This window comes from Ambystoma mexicanum, chromosome 8 (assembly GCF_040938575.1).
Source record: "Ambystoma mexicanum isolate Mex_15411 chromosome 8, UKY_AmexF1_1, whole genome shotgun sequence".
Taxonomy (NCBI): domain Eukaryota; kingdom Metazoa; phylum Chordata; class Amphibia; order Caudata; family Ambystomatidae; genus Ambystoma; species Ambystoma mexicanum.
This window is the reverse complement of record NC_090929.1, coordinates 7,876,500-7,894,022: the sequence shown is the minus strand read 5'-3', so window position 1 is coordinate 7,894,022 and position 17,523 is coordinate 7,876,500. Positions and strand designations below refer to the sequence as shown.

General features: G+C 50.5%; 1 protein-coding gene across 1 annotated transcript in view; it reads right to left on the bottom strand.

The window, feature by feature from the left end:
- ENG (endoglin) overlaps nucleotides 1-17,523 on the bottom strand; it is a 286,341-nt gene that overhangs the window by 152,464 nt on the left and 116,354 nt on the right. Inside the window, exon 3 of the mRNA XM_069609121.1 lies at nucleotides 15,757-15,882. Within this exon, the coding sequence (XP_069465222.1) occupies nucleotides 15,757-15,882 (126 nt within the window). The remainder of the gene's footprint in view (nucleotides 1-15,756; nucleotides 15,883-17,523) is intronic.

Genomic DNA, 17,523 nt, shown 5'->3' with positions numbered 1-17,523 from the left:
CCCTGGGCAATGCATATGTATTCCTGTAGTGCAAGTTGAGAACTGAATGACATGGAGACTGATACCCCCCTCAGTGTGATAGGCATATGCTGTGTGATGGTGTTACGCTCTGCCACTTGCCTTCACTGGTGGTTCACCTAAGGGTTGTACCAGCAAGAGTGCAGGGCAGAGTCACGTAGCTGTCGGGTCAGTGATTGGTCTGAGCCCAATCTAAGTGATCACCTACCAGCCCACTGTACACAGTAATGTGGTGCATGCTCTGTCCTGCAGTCTGCCTTAAAGCCACATAAATTACCTGCCACTGTAAAAAGCAGTAGGGTCTGTCACCCAAATCTGTAGGCGGGGGGAATGCTTCAAAAGCAGTAGCCTACTGTCTAGATCTGTAGGGTTGGCAAGTGTGCGTTCGTCCTGTGCTGGGATTCACAATGAGCCGGTCAGGCAAAAGTACCAAAACACACCGGAAAGGGCGGTGAGAAAGCACCGGTGCCACCGGCAGAAGCCCGATTCCTCTGCTTGCCGCCCGCCCACACCCTCCCTGCCTCGCCACCCTGAGGCACTCAGGGTATTAATAGCTGCGCCGAGAGAAGGGGCGGCCTGACCTTCCGCCATAGGGCGCAGGAAGCTTCCCAAGGCCCTGTGTGTCATTCCCGGCAAAGGGTCGGGCCCCCCTCCCAGTGTCAGGGTCGGGCCCCCCTCCCAGTGTCACTCCCAGCAAAGGGTCGCACCATCCCTCCAAGTGTCACTCCCGGCAAAGGGTCAGACCATCCCTCCAAGTGTCACTCCCAGCAAAGGGTCGGGTCCCCTCCCAGTGTCACTCCCAGCAAAGGGCCGTGCCCCCCTCCCAGTGTCACTCCCGGCAAAGGGTCGTGCCCCCCTCCCAGTGTCACTCCCGGCAAAGGGTTGGGCCCCCTCCCAGTGTCATTCCCGGCAAAGGGTCGGGCCCCCTCCCAGTGTCACTCCCGGCAAAGGGTCGGACCATCCCTCCAAGTGTCACTCCCGGCAAAGGGTCGGACCATCCCTCCAAGTGTCACTCCCGGCAAAGGGTCAGGCCCCCCTCCCAGTGTCACTCCCAGCAAAGGGTCGGAGACCATCCCTCACAGTGTCACTCCCAGCAAAGGGTCGGACCATCCCTCCAAGTGTCACTCCCGGCAAAGGGTCGGACCATCCCTCCAAGTGTCACTCCCGGAAAGGGTCGGGCCCCCCTCCCAGTGTCACTCCCAGCAAAGGGTCGGGCCCCCCTCCCAGTGTCACTCCCAGCAAAGGGTCAGAGACCATCCCTCCCAGTGTCACTCCCAGCAAAGGGTCGGGCCCCCCTCCCAGTGTCACACCCGGCAAAGGGTCGGAGACCATCCCTCCCAGTGTCACTCCCGGCAAAGGGTCGGGCCCCCCTCCCAGTGTCACTCCCAGCAAAGGGTCGGGCCCCCCTCCCAGTGTCACTCCCGGCAAAGGGTCAGGCCCCCCTCCCAGTGTCACTCCCAGCAAAGGGTCAGGCCCCCCTCCCAGTGTCACTCCCGGCAAAGGGTCAGGCCCCCCTCCCAGTGTCACTCCCAGCAAAGGGTCAGAGACCATCCCTCCCAGTGTCACTCCCAGCAAAGGGTCGGGCCCCCCTCCCAGTGTTACACCCAGCAAAGGGTCGGAGTCCATCCCTCCCAGTGTCACTCCCAGCAAAGGGTCGGGCCCCCCTCCCAGTGTCACTCCCGGCAAACAGTCAGGCCCCCCTGCCAGTGTCACTCCCGGCAAAGGGTCGGGCCCCCCTCCCAGTGTCACTCCCAGCAAAGGGTCAGAGATCATCCCTCCCAGTGTCACTCCCAGCAACGGGTCGGGCCCCCCTCCCAGTGTCACACCCGGCAAAGAGTCAGAGACCATCCCTCCCAGTGTCACTCCCGGCAAACGGTCAGGCCCCTCTCCCAGTGTCACTCCCGGCAAAGGGTCGGACCCCCCCCCTCCCAGTGTCCAGTGCCTCACTCGCGGCAGGAGACCCGGTGCTTGGGGCATGCGCCCAGGGACAGATGGCCCTGAGTGTCACTTTCACCGCCAGCATCTGTGCAGCCAGGGAGAGAATCTGTTGGCAGGAGCCGAAGTTATCACAGTGGAGGGACCTCGGGTAGGTAGATGGGCAGGAGTGAGGCTTAGGTCCCTGTTGATGGCTACCCCTGGCCCCTGGGGCATTAACTGATGCAGAGTCGGTGTCTAATGTATTGGGTAAGGAAATGTATGATGTCATGGCTGCCTTGATGGCTAGTGTGTCTATTATTTCTCGCCAACTGCAGGCACGACGGGAGAGGTCCAAGAAGAGAGAAGAAGAAAACAGCCCACAGATGAGTGAGAATCGCCGAAAGCCACCCCAGCACTACCCAGGTGACACAGTCCTACTTCTAAATTTAGTTCGCACTTGATACAAGCACAGGTTTACGGGTTCCCACATTGTGGAAGAAGTGACTGACAGAGCTCTGAAGATACATGGAAGAAAGCTTGGAATTTCCTCAGGGATATGAAACCCTGTCAAACAGCGGCTTTCCCTAGCAGCGACGAGAAGGCGGCCAACACGGTGCAAGGAGAAGAACAAAACACTCAGTAAAGACTGACACCCCGACGAAGTTCCACCAAGGATCACACACTCTAGAGACAGAGAGATAGGGAAAGGACTTCCTGCACATTCAGAGTAAAGGCACACTGTCCTTTTCTTTACACATTCATTGTGAAAGTGGCGACTGTTATTCTGTGTGTTCCATGATTCCCCAGGATCCTCAACTCACACCTATCAGGGTCAATTTGTCATTTTCGTTAGAAGGTCTGAACGAGAAAGACGACCATCTCCCAGTTTATTCTTTCGTGACTTTCTTATTCACCTGGCCCAAACATATCCACGACTTCGCTGAGCAAGTCCCTCAGTAGTTGAAATCCTATGTGACCGTGTGTGGGAACACTACACAACACTATGACTACAGGTGTAAGCAAACCCAACTTTGGTATAAGTCTGTACTACACAGTATTGGTAGCGTTGATGAGCAGCCAGGCTTATCTCAAGAGGGGAATGTGAGCTGTAATGATGTTACACAAAGGTCTAGAATCACAGGTGTTCAAATAAACTCTTATACTCCAGGTTTCTTGGATAAATACTTATTAATTTATTTATCAGTCAGTTATAAAACATTCATTAGAAGGAGGCAATCAGATAATAACACACAAATATACTTCAATACTTTTCAAGAGGAGTAAAAGGCAAAGGTTATCAGAACATAAAAGACTACAATTACTCTTAGACAGTGCCAATATTTTGAGTTCACCAGAAGAGTCAATTCAATTCAATAGGCTAGGCCAAAGTCATTGGCTAAAGTCTTGGATAGGATAAAGCCGTTCTGGTAATTAAACCGAAAAGTCTCTGCACAAGTTCTTGGAAGTAGTTTGTAGCGAGAAGATTTATATGTTGAGTCACAAGCTGATTAGGCCTGTGAGTTGGGAAAGTTTCAAGAACTTTCACCGTGAGAGGTAAGTTCTCTCAGTCTGATGACTTCTGTTCCTGGCAGTTCCTGCAGATCTCGCTGTTCCTGGGCCTCGGTCGTGGGGACAAGAGGGAGGACGCCGGGGGACTCCTGCACTGCACTGGGACGGTGAAAAGCTCGCAACTGGCAAACTTCAATTTCAGTGGCTGTTTCGCGTTTCAGCTACCGCACTGGTAACAACGCTGGTCCTGGCTGTCAAGGTGGACTGTCCGTGCTTCTGAGATCCCACACTCAGCTGAGTGTCCCTCTCCCTGGATTTCCGGTTTCCTGCAGCACTCGGAGGAAATGCAACCAGCTCCGAGATGTGTGTCCAGGTGGATTACTTGGGAGTTGATTGGTCCTACCAACTCAGAGAGAGAAGTCGTCCTTTGCAGGACTTCTCTGTCAATACGAACTTGGTGATTCGGCACTGCAGCAGGGCTTCACCGGACAAACCAACGGTCCAGGAGTTGCAGCAGCCGTCCTTTTCAAGCTCTTCCTCTGTTCCTTCGTTCCAATGTCGACTCTGCCTTCCAAGCCAAGAGACTCGCCTTTTATTCAGTTCTCTCCCATTTATTCCATGCTAGCTGCCACTCACCAAGCATGGTGGCTGTCCTTACCGGACAGTCAGCCGGCCAATCCCCACAGAGTGCATTTGGGTCTCCTAGGAGACTAAGCAGAGGGAGTTTCGGGCACCTCCCTCACTTCTTGCCTACCCTAGACATTCTGGAGCCAGAGGCAGGTTTCACTCCTGAAGCCTGCCAAAGGCGAATGAACAAAGGGACCACACCTGGTTTGACGCACAGAGAAAAACTCTAGAAGGACCTTTCTACAAAGACATGGTAAAAAAAGACAACCGTGAACCGTTTTAGCAACAATGGCTGGGCGCCATCTTGAAAAACATGGCTTTCGCGATTTAACGTTACTGGAGCTACGAATAGTTCACGGACAGGAAAAATCATGGTAGTTCATTGTAAACCCACTGAAGCAGCCATTCTGAGAGGAAAGGGTAACATTTGACTGTTACGTGAGTATCTAGACACAGGGGGTACTAGGTAACCCCTCCAGCACTCTATTGTAAGATAGGATGTGCTGGGTCTAGGAATGTACAGGGCTAAGTGAAGTCAATTTCACTCCAATCTACTGGGAAACAGTAGTTTATCCCAGAGAAGGTAGTTAAATGTTTAGAAAGCCTGAAAGGCTTCCCTGTGCCACTGCACTGAGGGTGCTGTGTGACACAAATGAAAAGATGATACCTATGGAGTTGGTTAGACTCCATAACCAAAAAGAAACAAACACAGAAAAAACATAGATTTGAAAAGTTCAAAGTCCCAAAGTTTAGCAAAAGAGCTGGAGGGCTCTAAGGTGGGAGGAATTGGCACATTTTTGAGAATTCTCCCTAACAAAGGGCAAGCCGTGACCCCTACTAACGTGAGCTCTGTTCCAGCAGGTTTGGCCACCATATCAGGACAGGCGATAAGCACTGCCAAACCAGTAAAGAGAAGTAGGCGCAGTGCTGATTTATATATAGGAGGGATTGATTCCTATCTAACTGATAAAGCCTGGGTCTCTAATAACATGTGGTACAAGCACATGGCCAAAGTAGGCAAACAGACCACTGGAGAGAGCTGCTATGTCTGCTCCCTCTTCCCCTATGCCATGAGTTCCTGCAGAACGTTTGCGGCAACTGAAATCCCAGCAGCAAGAACACAATGTCCCATGCACCTGTCAATGTGCACCACAAGGGGAAAGAGCAACCTTGAGGTGCATGTCTAAGAAGACCTTTCCATATGAAGACAACTACATAAAGACCCTCGACATGATGGACGATTACTGGAAAAAGATCAGTTTATACAATACATAAGTGAAGGTCCACAAAAGGGAGAAACAAGAACCATAACATTAAAAGAGTTACCCTGTCCCGAGGGGGGACCAGCAGAAATAGGGGGATCACCAGGATGCTGAGAGACCACAGATGCTGGTTTATGGTCAAGTATACACAGCTGATGGATAGAAAGAAGGGGTGGTGGAGAGCAAAACACATAGGGGGTCATTCCGAGGTTGGAGGTAAGGAATTACCGGCACCGGTAAGGGTGCCGATGCCGGTAATCCCTTACCTCCGTATTCCGAGGTCCCTTTGCGGGTCCTTCCTTACCTCCTGCTTTTAACAGGAGTAAAGTACGGGACCTGCAAAGGTACTTCGGAGGTAATTACGGTACCGTAATTTACGGTGCCGTAATTACCTCCTTCCCCATTCCCATTGAGCCCTATGGGGCAGAAAAGGGTATGGGGAAGGGCAAAAGGTGAATGGGGAATTACCGGTCCCTCCAACCCTGGAATGAACAGGTTATTACTCCATTCACCATGCCGGATTTGGGACGGTTTCGGAGGCAACCATGGAGCTAATTACTCCATGGTTAGCTCCAAACCCGGAATGAGGCCCATACCCTCCTAACAGTTCCAGTTCGTATAGTACAAGAAGAAAATAACGAATGTTTAAAGGGGTTCTACGTGATTTAATCGTCGCACTTTTCATCGCGGGGTTTTTAGCCGCGATTTTTTATTCGAAAAAAACATCGCATTTTTTGATTTTTTTTGGGGGGGGTTACCCCCCGAAAACCCCCATTCTTTTTTTTCTTTTTTTAACATCCCAAACACCCAAACCCATTTTTTAAAAAATTTACCCCCCCAAAAAATTCAATGTTTTTTTTTTCGAAAAAAAAATCGCGGCAAAAAACCCAGCGATGAAAAGTGTGGCGATGAAATGACGGTAAACCGTTTATAGGAATGGGAAGCAAGTGCAACGTTGCTAACATGGGTAGACAATGAAGCTGGGCCCATGCTCATAGTACCAATAAAAGAAGCAGCATTATATTTCCAGAACCATGATCTAGTGATAGTTGGAGAAAACAAAGAATGCAAGCAGACAATAAAAGTTCCAGGCATGAACGTTGGAACAACAGTGTTAATGGATCACTATTGGGCCTGCAGATCAAAGTCTTATGAGAAGTTACCACCTATCTGGGGAGGAGTGTGCTCACTGGTGCACATCAACACACCAGCACTGGTAGTACCACAAAAGGACATCAAGGTGGATGGATTTCCTAAGATGGACTCTAACAGAAGAAAGAAGAGATCTATAGAGCTAACTAGAATGAAAAGAGGAAACTGTATCATCGAAAATGGAGGAGTCTCTGGATGTGATACCACCAGAGCATAGACTGTTAAGCAGAGAAGAAATATTTTTTGCATCCATTGTTCCTGCAGTGCAAACCAGCCCAAACGCAAAATGGCTCCAAATCACGAGGTGCGAGCTGATACAGACAATAAATTAAACCGTCAAGTGGTTTTATCAATACAATAAAAGAAGAGCTCTGAGCAGTGCGGTTGATATGTTCTGGATGTGCTGACAGCCATGGAAGGATGAGTTTGTGCCAAGATCAGGTCTTCTTGCTCTACTTTCGTTGCAGCAAATGACAAAGACAACGGGACACTAATTGAAGCAGTTACCAGATTATCAGAGATGCATGCCAAAATGCAAGCAGAGACGCATGCTGCAGGAAAAGACGAAGGCTGGCTATCATACATCTTCTCATGGATACCAACATGGATGGCCAATGGGACTGAAGGTGTTAGTTGCAGCATTAATACTAGTGTTGCTGACACTCTGCGTCATCAGAATATGCATCACACAACATCAAAAAACAACCGAAAAGACTGTAGGGATGAAAGTACTGGAAGATACGAGTTCCGAAGATCACAAGATAATAGTGGCTCGAGATACCCTGAGAGCCAGGATAACAGACTGTCCTCTGTTCCTGACTGGGGTAGTATTTGATGGCCCCTATGACTTCAGAGACTATTGGGGAAAATGGGTTTAGTGCAACCCTGGAGGAGATTGCTGTTACGTGACATGGAGTTTGGATGACCATGCAAGATTCTATGGACACCTAGGGGGAGTGACAAAGATTTGGCTCCCGAAGTTGAAGGTGAATACCTTTGGAGTGATCGACAGGTCGACCACAAGGGGGACTGAAGAGGGGGTCCCTGGAGTGGCCCTCATGTCCCCTATATGAATGTCAACCCGCAGAATGAAGAATGAAAGATGTAACTCGCTGTTTGGTTCAGCACCAACTGCACCAATGTATCCTACTTTTGCAAAGAGCTATTCTCTCAGACGACCTTTCAAACCATACCCAATTGACAGCTTCGAGGAGACAGGTGTCCAATCGATGGACCAAGTTGACAGACAGCGAAGTACAACCGTGATGACGTCACTAGTGACAACACGACATAGCAGCGTTAGTCATGAAGCAAATCTGCACTCCTGCATGACGACACGCTGACACACACAAGTATACATGAAGAACAGGCTTATACCTTCTGTAGATAGAGGACAGATACATTTACATACTATTTTCTTTTTCTTTAGCCAAATGCAGAAACGCAAGAAAGGCAAACATACGTGGACCAAGCTTGCACCCGCTTTATTGCAACTAATCATAAGGAGCTACCGGGACACATAAGGAACCTATAAGACTCTATTGCGACTAACCTCTAAGATGATATTAGAACACATAGGGAATCCATAGAATGACTGTAGTGAATACACATGAGACCACAGGCCTCAAAAACATGGAGGGAGAGATACAGGCTCTGCAGCAGGAAGCACAGAGACGATGTTCGTAGCCAAGGACAAGGGCGGGTGGAAAATTCCTGATTCCCGAGGCAGTGAGCCACCTGCAAGAATTCAGAATAAAATCCTCATAATTGCAGACAGAAGAGCATCATCTTGCGGTCTTTGCACCCGTGACCCAGGTGAGCCGATCAATGACTATTTACTCGTGGTGAGAAGAGAAGCAGTTCCTAGTGAAGCAGAGAATACTGATACATGTGTTACCCACCAAAACCTGCAACCTGAAGGCACTCTCTCAGACCAGGTGAGGAGACCAGCGGCAAGAATGGGTACACATAGGCATTCCCATTACCTTGAAAAGGTACACCGAGCGCTGGGAACAGAACAGGGTCCCAGACCTGGGAGGACGCTTTGGCCAATCCAGACGCTCTCATCATGGGGTGGTGCTGAATGTTTCACAGGCCAATGGTCTTCGTTCGACCCCGCAACAATGTACTAGATAGTTTTTGGGGAAGTCCCAGGCAAAGCCACCTGACACGGTAGACCAATGAACATTCCAATTATACTGGCTCTATTGGTAATAGACTCGAGCTAACCAAATGGGGTTCCCTTTGATTCGTTTTTCTGTTCTATGAGTCTAAACTGGGAAACCCAATGAATAACATCATCCAAATTAGAGGTTTTTTGCCACCAGTCATCCTCTTTGCCCAGTCTACCCAGGTTAGTGCCTACCAGTTTATCTGCCTTATGTCTTCAAGCATATGCCTGTACTAAAACTGTCCTTCATTTTTTGCAGTCTGGTGAATACTTGGTGGTATTTTTGCTCTTTCAGGTGAACCTCTTTCCTGTCCAATTAGTTAAGACACAGGTTGTATTTCACAGGAAAGGTCACCCTCTCAGAGGAGGCCCTCAGGGGGCTGATCAACGATCAATCCAAACAGCTGCACAACTCTATTTCTCGAGAGTTTGGTGTTCATTGGTAGCATGAGCATCGGCAGTTTATTCCTGCACCATTCCTCTGAGTGCATTCCTGCACCATTCCTCTGAGTGCATTCCTGCACCATGCCCCTACACCATTCCTCTGAGTGCATTCCTGCACCACTCCTCTGGGTGTATTCTTGCACCATGCCCCTGAGAGTATTCCTGCACCATTCCTCTGAGCGTATTCCTTCACTATTCCTCTGATGGCATTCCTGCACCATTCGTCTGAGTGCATTCCTGCACCATTCGTCTGAGTGCATTCCTGCATCATTCCTCTGAGTGCATTCCTGCACCATGCCCCTGCACCATTCCTCTGAGTGCATTCCTGCACCATGCCCCTACACCATTCCTCTGAGTGCATTCCTGCACCATTCCCTGCACCATTCCTCTAAGTGCATTCCTGCACCACTCCTCTGGGTGTATTCTTGCACCATTCCTCTGAGCGTATTCCTTCACTATTCCTCTGAGTGCATTCCTGCACTATTCCTCTGAGTGCATTCCTGCACTATTCCTCTGAGTGTATGCCTGCACCATTCCTCTGAGTGCATTCCTGCACTATTCCTCTGAGTGCATTCCTGCACTATTCCTCTGAGCGTATGCCTGCACTATTCCTATGAGCGTATTCCTTCACTATTCCTCTGAGTGCATTCCTGCACTATTCCTCTGAGTGCATTCCTGAAATATTCCTCTGAGTGTATGCCTGCACCATTCCTCTGAGTGCATTGCTGCACCATTCCTCTGAGTGCATTCCTGCACTATTCCTCTGAGCGCATGCCTGCACTATTCCTCTGAGCGTATTCCTTCACTATTCCTCTGAGTTTATTCCTGCACTATTCCTCTGAGTGCATTCCTGCACTATTCCTCTGAGTGTATGCCTGCACTATTCCTCTGAGCGTATGCCTGCAGTATTCCTCTGAGCGCATTCCTGCTCTATTCCTCTGAGTGCATTCCTGCACTATTCCTCTGAGTGTATGCCTGCACCATTCCTCTGAGTGCATTCCTGCACTATTCCTCTGAGTACATTCCTGGACCATGCCCCTGCACCATTCCTCTAAGTGCATTCCTGCACCATGCCCCTACACCATTCCTCTGAGTGCATTCCTGCACCACTCCTCTGGGTGTATTCTTGCACCATGCCCCTGAGAGTATTCCTGCACCATTCCTCTGAGCGTATTCCTTCACTATTCCTCTGAGTGCATTCCTGCACCATTCGTCTGAGAGCATTCCTGCATCATTCCTCTGAGTGCATTCCTGCACCATGCCCCTGCACCATTCCTCTGAGTGCATTCCTGCACCATGCCCCTACACCATTCCTCTGAGTGCATTCCTGCACCATTCCCTGCACCATTCCTCTAAGTGCATTCCTGCACCACTCCTCTGGGTGTATTCTTGCACCATTCCTCTGAGCGTATTCCTTCACTATTCCTCTGAGTGCATTCCTGCACTATTCCTCTGAGTGCATTCCTGCACTATTCCTCTGAGTGTATGCCTGCACCATTCCTCTGAGTGCATTCCTGCACTATTCCTCTGAGTGCATTCCTGCACTATTCCTCTGAGCGTATGCCTGCACTATTCCTATGAGCGTATTCCTTCACTATTCCTCTGAGTGCATTCCTGCACTATTCCTCTGAGTGCATTCCTGAAATATTCCTCTGAGTGTATGCCTGCACCATTCCTCTGAGTGCATTGCTGCACCATTCCTCTGAGTGCATTCCTGCACTATTCCTCTGAGCGCATGCCTGCACTATTCCTCTGAGCGTATTCCTTCACTATTCCTCTGAGTTTATTCCTGCACTATTCCTCTGAGTGCATTCCTGCACTATTCCTCTGAGTGTATGCCTGCACTATTCCTCTGAGCGTATGCCTGCAGTATTCCTCTGAGCGCATTCCTGCTCTATTCCTCTGAGTGCATTCCTGCACTATTCCTCTGAGTGTATGCCTGCACCATTCCTCTGAGTGCATTCCTGCACTATTCCTCTGAGTGCATTCCTGCACTATTCCTCTGAGTGTATGCCTGCACCATTCCTCTGAGTGCATTCCTGCACCATTCCTCTGAGTGCATTCCTGCACTATTCCTCTGAGTGTATGCCTGCACCATTCCTCTGAGTGCATTCCTGCACCATTCCTCTGAGTGCATTCCTGCACCATGCCCCTGCACCATTTCTCTGAGTGCATTACTGCACCATGCCCCTACACCATTCCTCTGAGTGCATTCCGACACCAATCCTCAGGGTGTATTCTTGCACCATGCCCCCGAGAGTATTCCTGCACAATTCATGTGAGTGTATTTCTGCACTATTCCTCTGAGTGCATTTCTGCACTATTCCTCTGGGTGCATTAATGCACTATGCCTCTGAGTGTATTCCTGCACCATGCCTCTGAGCGTATTCCTTTACTATTCCTCTCAGTGCATTCCTGCACTATTCCTCTGAGTGCATTCCTGCATTATTCCTCTGAGTGTATGCCTGCACCATTCCTCTGAGTGCATTCCTGCACTATTCCTCTGAGTGCATTCCTGCACTATTCCTCTGAGTGCATTCCTGCACTATTCCTCTGAGTGCATTCCTGAACTATTCCTCTGAGTGTATGCCTGCACCATTCCTCTGAGTGCATTGCTGCACTATTCCTCTGAGTGCATTCCTTCACTAAACCTCTGAGTGTATGCCTGCACTATTCCTCTGAGCATATTCCTTCACTATTCCTCTGAGTTAATTCCTGCACTATTCCTCTGAGTGCATTCCTGCACTATTCCTCTGAGTGTATGCCTGCACTATTCCTCTGAGCATATGCCTGCACTATTCCTCTGAGCGCATTCCTGCACTATTCCTCTGAGTGCATTCCTGCACTATTCCTCTGAGCGCATTCCTGCATTATTCCTCTGAGTGTATGTCTGCACTATTCCTCTGAGCACATTCCTGCTCTATTCCTCTGAGTGCATTCCTGCACTATTCCTTTGAGTGTATGCCTGCACCATTCCTCTGAGTGCATTCCTGCATCATTCCTCTGAGTGCATTCCTGCACTATTCCTCTGAGTGTATGCCTGCACTATTCCTCTGAGTGCATTCCTGCATCATTCCTCTGAGTGCATTCCTGCACTATTCCTCTGAGTGTATGCCTGCACTATTCCTCTGAGTGTATGCCTGCACTATTCCTCTGAGTGCATTCCTGCACCATTCCTCTGAGTGCATTCCTTCACTATTCCTCTGAGTGCATTCCTTCACCATTCCTCTGAGTGCATTCCTGCACCATGCCCCTGCACCATTCCCCTGAGTGCATTCCTGCACCAATCCTCTGGGTGTATTCTTGCACCATGCCCCTGAGAGTATTCCTGCACCATTCATGTGAGTGTATTTCTGCACTATTCCTCTGGGTGCATTAATGCACTATTCCTCTGAGTGTATTCCTGCACCGTTCCTCTGAGTGCATTCCTGCACCATGCCTCTGAGAGTATTCCTGCACCGTTCCTCTGAGAGTATTCTTGCACCATGCCCCTGAGAGTATTCCTGCACCATGCCCCTGAGAGTATTCCTGCACTGTTCTCTGAGTGTATTCCTGCACCATGCCCCTGAGAGTATTCCTGCACCGTTCCTCTGAGTGTATTCCTGCACCATGCCCCTGAGAGTATTCCTGCACCATTCATGTGAGTGTATTTCTGCACTATTCCTCTGGGTGCATTAATGCACTATTCCTCTGAGTGTATTCCTGCACCGTTCCTCTGAGTGTATTCCTGCACCATGCCTCTGAGAGTATTCCTGCACCGTTCCTCTGAGAGTATTCTTGCACCATGCCTCTGAGAGTATTCCTGCACCATGCCCCTGAGAGTATTCCTGCACCGTTCTCTGAGTGTATTCCTGCACCATGCCCCTGAGAGTATTCCTGCACCATGCCCCTGAGAGCATTCCTACCCCGTTCTCTGAGTGTATTCCTGCACCATGCCCCTGAGAGTATTCCTGCACCATGCCCCTGAGAGTATTCCTGCACCGTTCTCTGAGTGTATTCCTGCACCATGCCCCTGAGAGTATTCCTGCACCGTTCCTCTGAGTGTATTCCTACACCATGCCCCTGAGAGTATTCCTGCACCCTTCTCTGAGTGTATTCCTGCACCGTTCCTCTGAGTGTATTCCTGCACCATGCCCCTGAGAGTATTCCTGCACCGTTCCTCTGAGTGTATTCCTGCACCGTGCCCCTGAGAGTATTCCTGCACCGTTCCTCTGAGTGTATTCCTGCACCATGCCCCTGAGAGTATTCCTGCACCATGCCCCTGAGAGTATTCCTGCACCGTTCCTCTGAGTGTATTCCTGCACCGTGCCCCTGAGAGTATTCCTGCACCGTTCCTCTGAGTGTATTCCTGCACCATGCCCCTGAGAGTATTCCTGCACCATGCCCCTGAGAGTATTCCTGCACCGTTCCTCTGAGTGTATTCCTGCACCATGCCCCTGAGAGTATTCCTGCACCATGCCCCTCAGAGTATTCCTGCACCGTTCCTCTGAGTGTATTCCGGCACCATGCCCCTGAGAGTATTCCTGCACCGTTCCTCTGGGTGTATTCCTGCACCGTTCTCTGAGTGTATTCCTGCACCGTTCCTCTGAGTGTATTCCTGCACCATGCCCCTGAGAGTATTCCTGCACCATGCCCCTGAGAGTATTCCTGCACCGTTCCTCTGAGTGTATTCCTGCACCATGCCCCTGAGAGTATTCCTGCACCATGCCCCTGAGAGTATTCCTGCACCGTTCCTCTGAGTCTATTCCTGCACCATGCCCCTAAGAGTATTCCTGCACCGTTCTATGAGTGTATTCCGGCACCATGCCCCTGAGAGTATTCCTGCACCGTTCCTCTGAGTGTATTCCTGCACCATGCCCCTGAGAGTATTCCTGCACCATGCCCCTGAGAGTATTCCTGCACCGTTCCTCTGAGTGTATTCCTGCACCATGCCCCTGAGAGTATTCCTGCACCATGCCCCTGAGAGTATTCCTGCACCGTTCCTCTGAGTGTATTCCTGCACCATGCCCCTAAGAGTATTCCTGCACCATGCCCCTGAGAGTATTCCTGCACCATGCCCCTGAGAGTATTCCTGCACCGTTCCTCTGAGTGTATTCCTGCACCATGCCCCTGAGAGTATTCCTGCACCATGCCCCTGAGAGTATTCCTGCACCGTTCCTCTGAGTGTATTCCGGCACCATGCCCCTGAGAGTATTCCTGCACCATGCCCCTGAGAGTATTCCTGCACCGTTCCTCTGAGTGTATTCCTGCACCATGCCCCTGAGAGTATTCCTGCACCATGCCCCTGAGAGTATTCCTGCACCGTTCCTCTGAGTGTATTCCTGCACCATGCCCCTGAGAGTATTCCTGCACCGTTCCTCTGAGTGTATTCCTGCACCATGCCCCTGAGAGTATTCCTGCACCATGCCCCTGAGAGTATTCCTGCACCGTTCCTCTGAGTGTATTCCTGCACCATGCCCCTGAGAGTATTCCTGCACCATGCCCCTGAGAGTATTCCTGCACCGTTCCTCTGAGTGTATTCCGGCACCATGCCCTTGAGAGTATTCCTGCACCATGCCCCTGAGAGTATTCCTGCACCGTTCCTCTGACTGTATTCCTGCACCATGCCCCTGAGAGTATTCCTGCACCATGCCCCTGAGAGTATTCCTGCACCGTTCCTCTGAGTGTATTCCTGCACCATGCCCCTGAGAGTATTCCTGCACCATGCCCCTGAGAGTATTCCTGCACCGTTCCTCTGAGTGTATTCCTGCACCATGCCCCTGAGAGTATTCCTGCACCATGCCCCTGAGAGTATTCCTGCACCGTTCCTCTGAGTGTATTCCTACACCATGCCCCTGAGAGTATTCCTGCACCGTTCCTCTGAGTGTATTCCTACACCATGCCCCTGAGAGTATTCCTGCACCGTTCTCTGAGTGTATTCCTGCACCATGCCCCTGAGAGTATTCCTGCACCATGCCCCTGAGAGTATTCCTGCACCGTTCTCTGAGTGTATTCCTGCACCATGCCCCTGAGAGTATTCCTGCACCATGCCCCTGAGAGTATTCCTGCACCATGCCCCTGAGAGTATTCCTGCACCGTTCCTCTGAGTGTATTCCTGCACCATGCCCCTGAGAGTATTCCTGCACCGTTCCTCTGAGTGTATTCCTGCACCATGCCCCTGAGAGTATTCCTGCACCATGCCCCTGAGAGTATTCCTGCACCATGCCCCTGAGAGTATTCCTGCACCGTTCCTCTGAGTGTATTCCTGCACCATGCCCCTGAGAGTATTCCTGCACCGTTCCTCTGAGTGTATTCCTACACCATGCCCCTGAGAGTATTCCTGCACCGTTCCTCTGAGTGTATTCCTGCACCATGCCCCTGAGAGTATTCCTGCACCGTTCCTCTGAGTGTATTCCTGCACCATGCCCCTGAGAGTATTCCTGCACCGTTCCCCTGAGTGTATTCCTGCACCATGCCCCTGAAAGTATTCCTGCACCGTTCTCTGAGTGTATTCCTGCACCATGCCCCTGAGAGTATTCCTGCACCATGCCCCTGAGAGTATTCTTGCCTATAGATCTGCACACTTTATACTCAGCATTAAAACTTGGAATACTCCACCCACCAGCCCCGCAGCTGTTGTGCAAATGTTTGTCAACATCCCAGGGAAGAAGTACTCACATAGATGGAAGAGGGAAGGTCTTTCGGAGAAGTAGCAAAGGTAATTAATCCTTCCGCATTCAAGACAACGATGGGGGTTCGGCTGGACGTTGAGCCCTGCTTCAGTTCCAGAGTTAAAGGAGAATTCTGAAATTAAAAAAAAAAAACAAGCACTATTGCATTAACGGTGTCTCTAGTAGGAAGTGGGAATCTACAGACATGTTCAAGTGTCTTCACCAGTAGAGTGGTGGGAAGGGGAGACGCCCATCCCACACCCCAAGCAGTTTAGAATAAGGCAAAGGCGTGAGATGTAATTTAAGACACGGAGAAAGTGGGGGGCTCCTAAGGTCCTTTATACCCCCATATTATTGCCTGCTTCCTAGACATAGTGCACACGTGGGAACAAACACCATGTTAGATATTAGCAGTCACATTGGAACACAAGGCGCAAACATGGCGCGCAGGCAGCATCTCAGGTCTAGGCCGCCAACACGTGGAAAGGAATAGGTAGTAACCCAGACACTGATGAGAAAGGCCAGGGCCACAGAGATCCATACACCCTTCACTCTAGACAGCTGCCAGCCTTCATGCTCTCAGAAGAATGTGCCATGCGAGGCCACAGGAGGAGGCACAGGCCTCCAACCCCCACCAGTCCCAACTCTAAGTTATAGCACCCAAATGTCCTAGCTTTAGGACCCCTGAATTCCAAGGTATCAGCCAGCCCCAGACCAGCGATCATAAAACTGTCAGACCCCCGATTGATCAAGAAAGATCAGAAAGCAGGCTTTCTTGCCTTCACATCTGGGCCACGGGATTTGTGCTGTGAGGTGCAGGGAGGGATACAATTATAGCACAGAACGAGGGTGGAAGACCTTGGAGAGGTGCCGGCCTGTCTGGGAGTGAAGTGTGTGAGTTAGTATGGCCTCAGCTTCCCCCGGCCCCCCCCCGGGGCCCCCCACCCCCCCCCCCCCAGGTCCCTGCCTGCTCGCACCAGCTGCACTGCTACATACATAGAAATGCATTGTTCATTTTTCACAAAATTGCCAATCAGCCGCCACCTCATGACCGATGACGACTGCAGCGTCACCCACGGGGAAGAAGATGGGCAGACGGGGCTTGGACCAATGGCTTGGCATCCCCTATGGCGCACGCAGCCTATGTATACGGTCTCACCAATCAGCCACGCAGGTTTCTACTGTGTGTGACGAACCTTCTTAAAGGGCTGCTTATGCTGTTTTTTTGGCAGAACGTTGGGCAGGAGCTGAGATCTTTCTTGGTGCACTCCTATTTTGTAGTAATAAAATACTTGTTATCCTTGCAAGAGGTGACTTGGGTCTTGTTCCCTAGTGGGCTGTATTTCTTCTGGTGTGACCGTTGAGGGGCTTTCCTACAAGAGCAAGAGAGAGTGGCAAGAGAAGGGGATAGAGGGAAGGGACAGGGGCTAATGAAAGGCTCAGGGACAGGTTGGAGAGACACAGACACACAGAAGTGACAGGAACAGTGGAAAGACAGTGATAGAGAGAGATGAGACAGATACAGAAGAAAGGGACAAGGGCAGAAAGGAGAGCACGTGCATGGGGAAGCGAAGGGGACAGGGGCAAGAGATATAAACAACCCCATGTTACTCCTGAAATCTCTAATTACCATCCTGAGTCAGAGGGAAGAGACACCTGCAGCCTCAGTTACACTGGAGAGCAAAATGACCAATCCAGAGCAGAGAGGCGGGGGAGCAGGGAAGCCAAACATGCACATGGGAAGAACCTTTGCTATGTTTTCATTTGATAGATG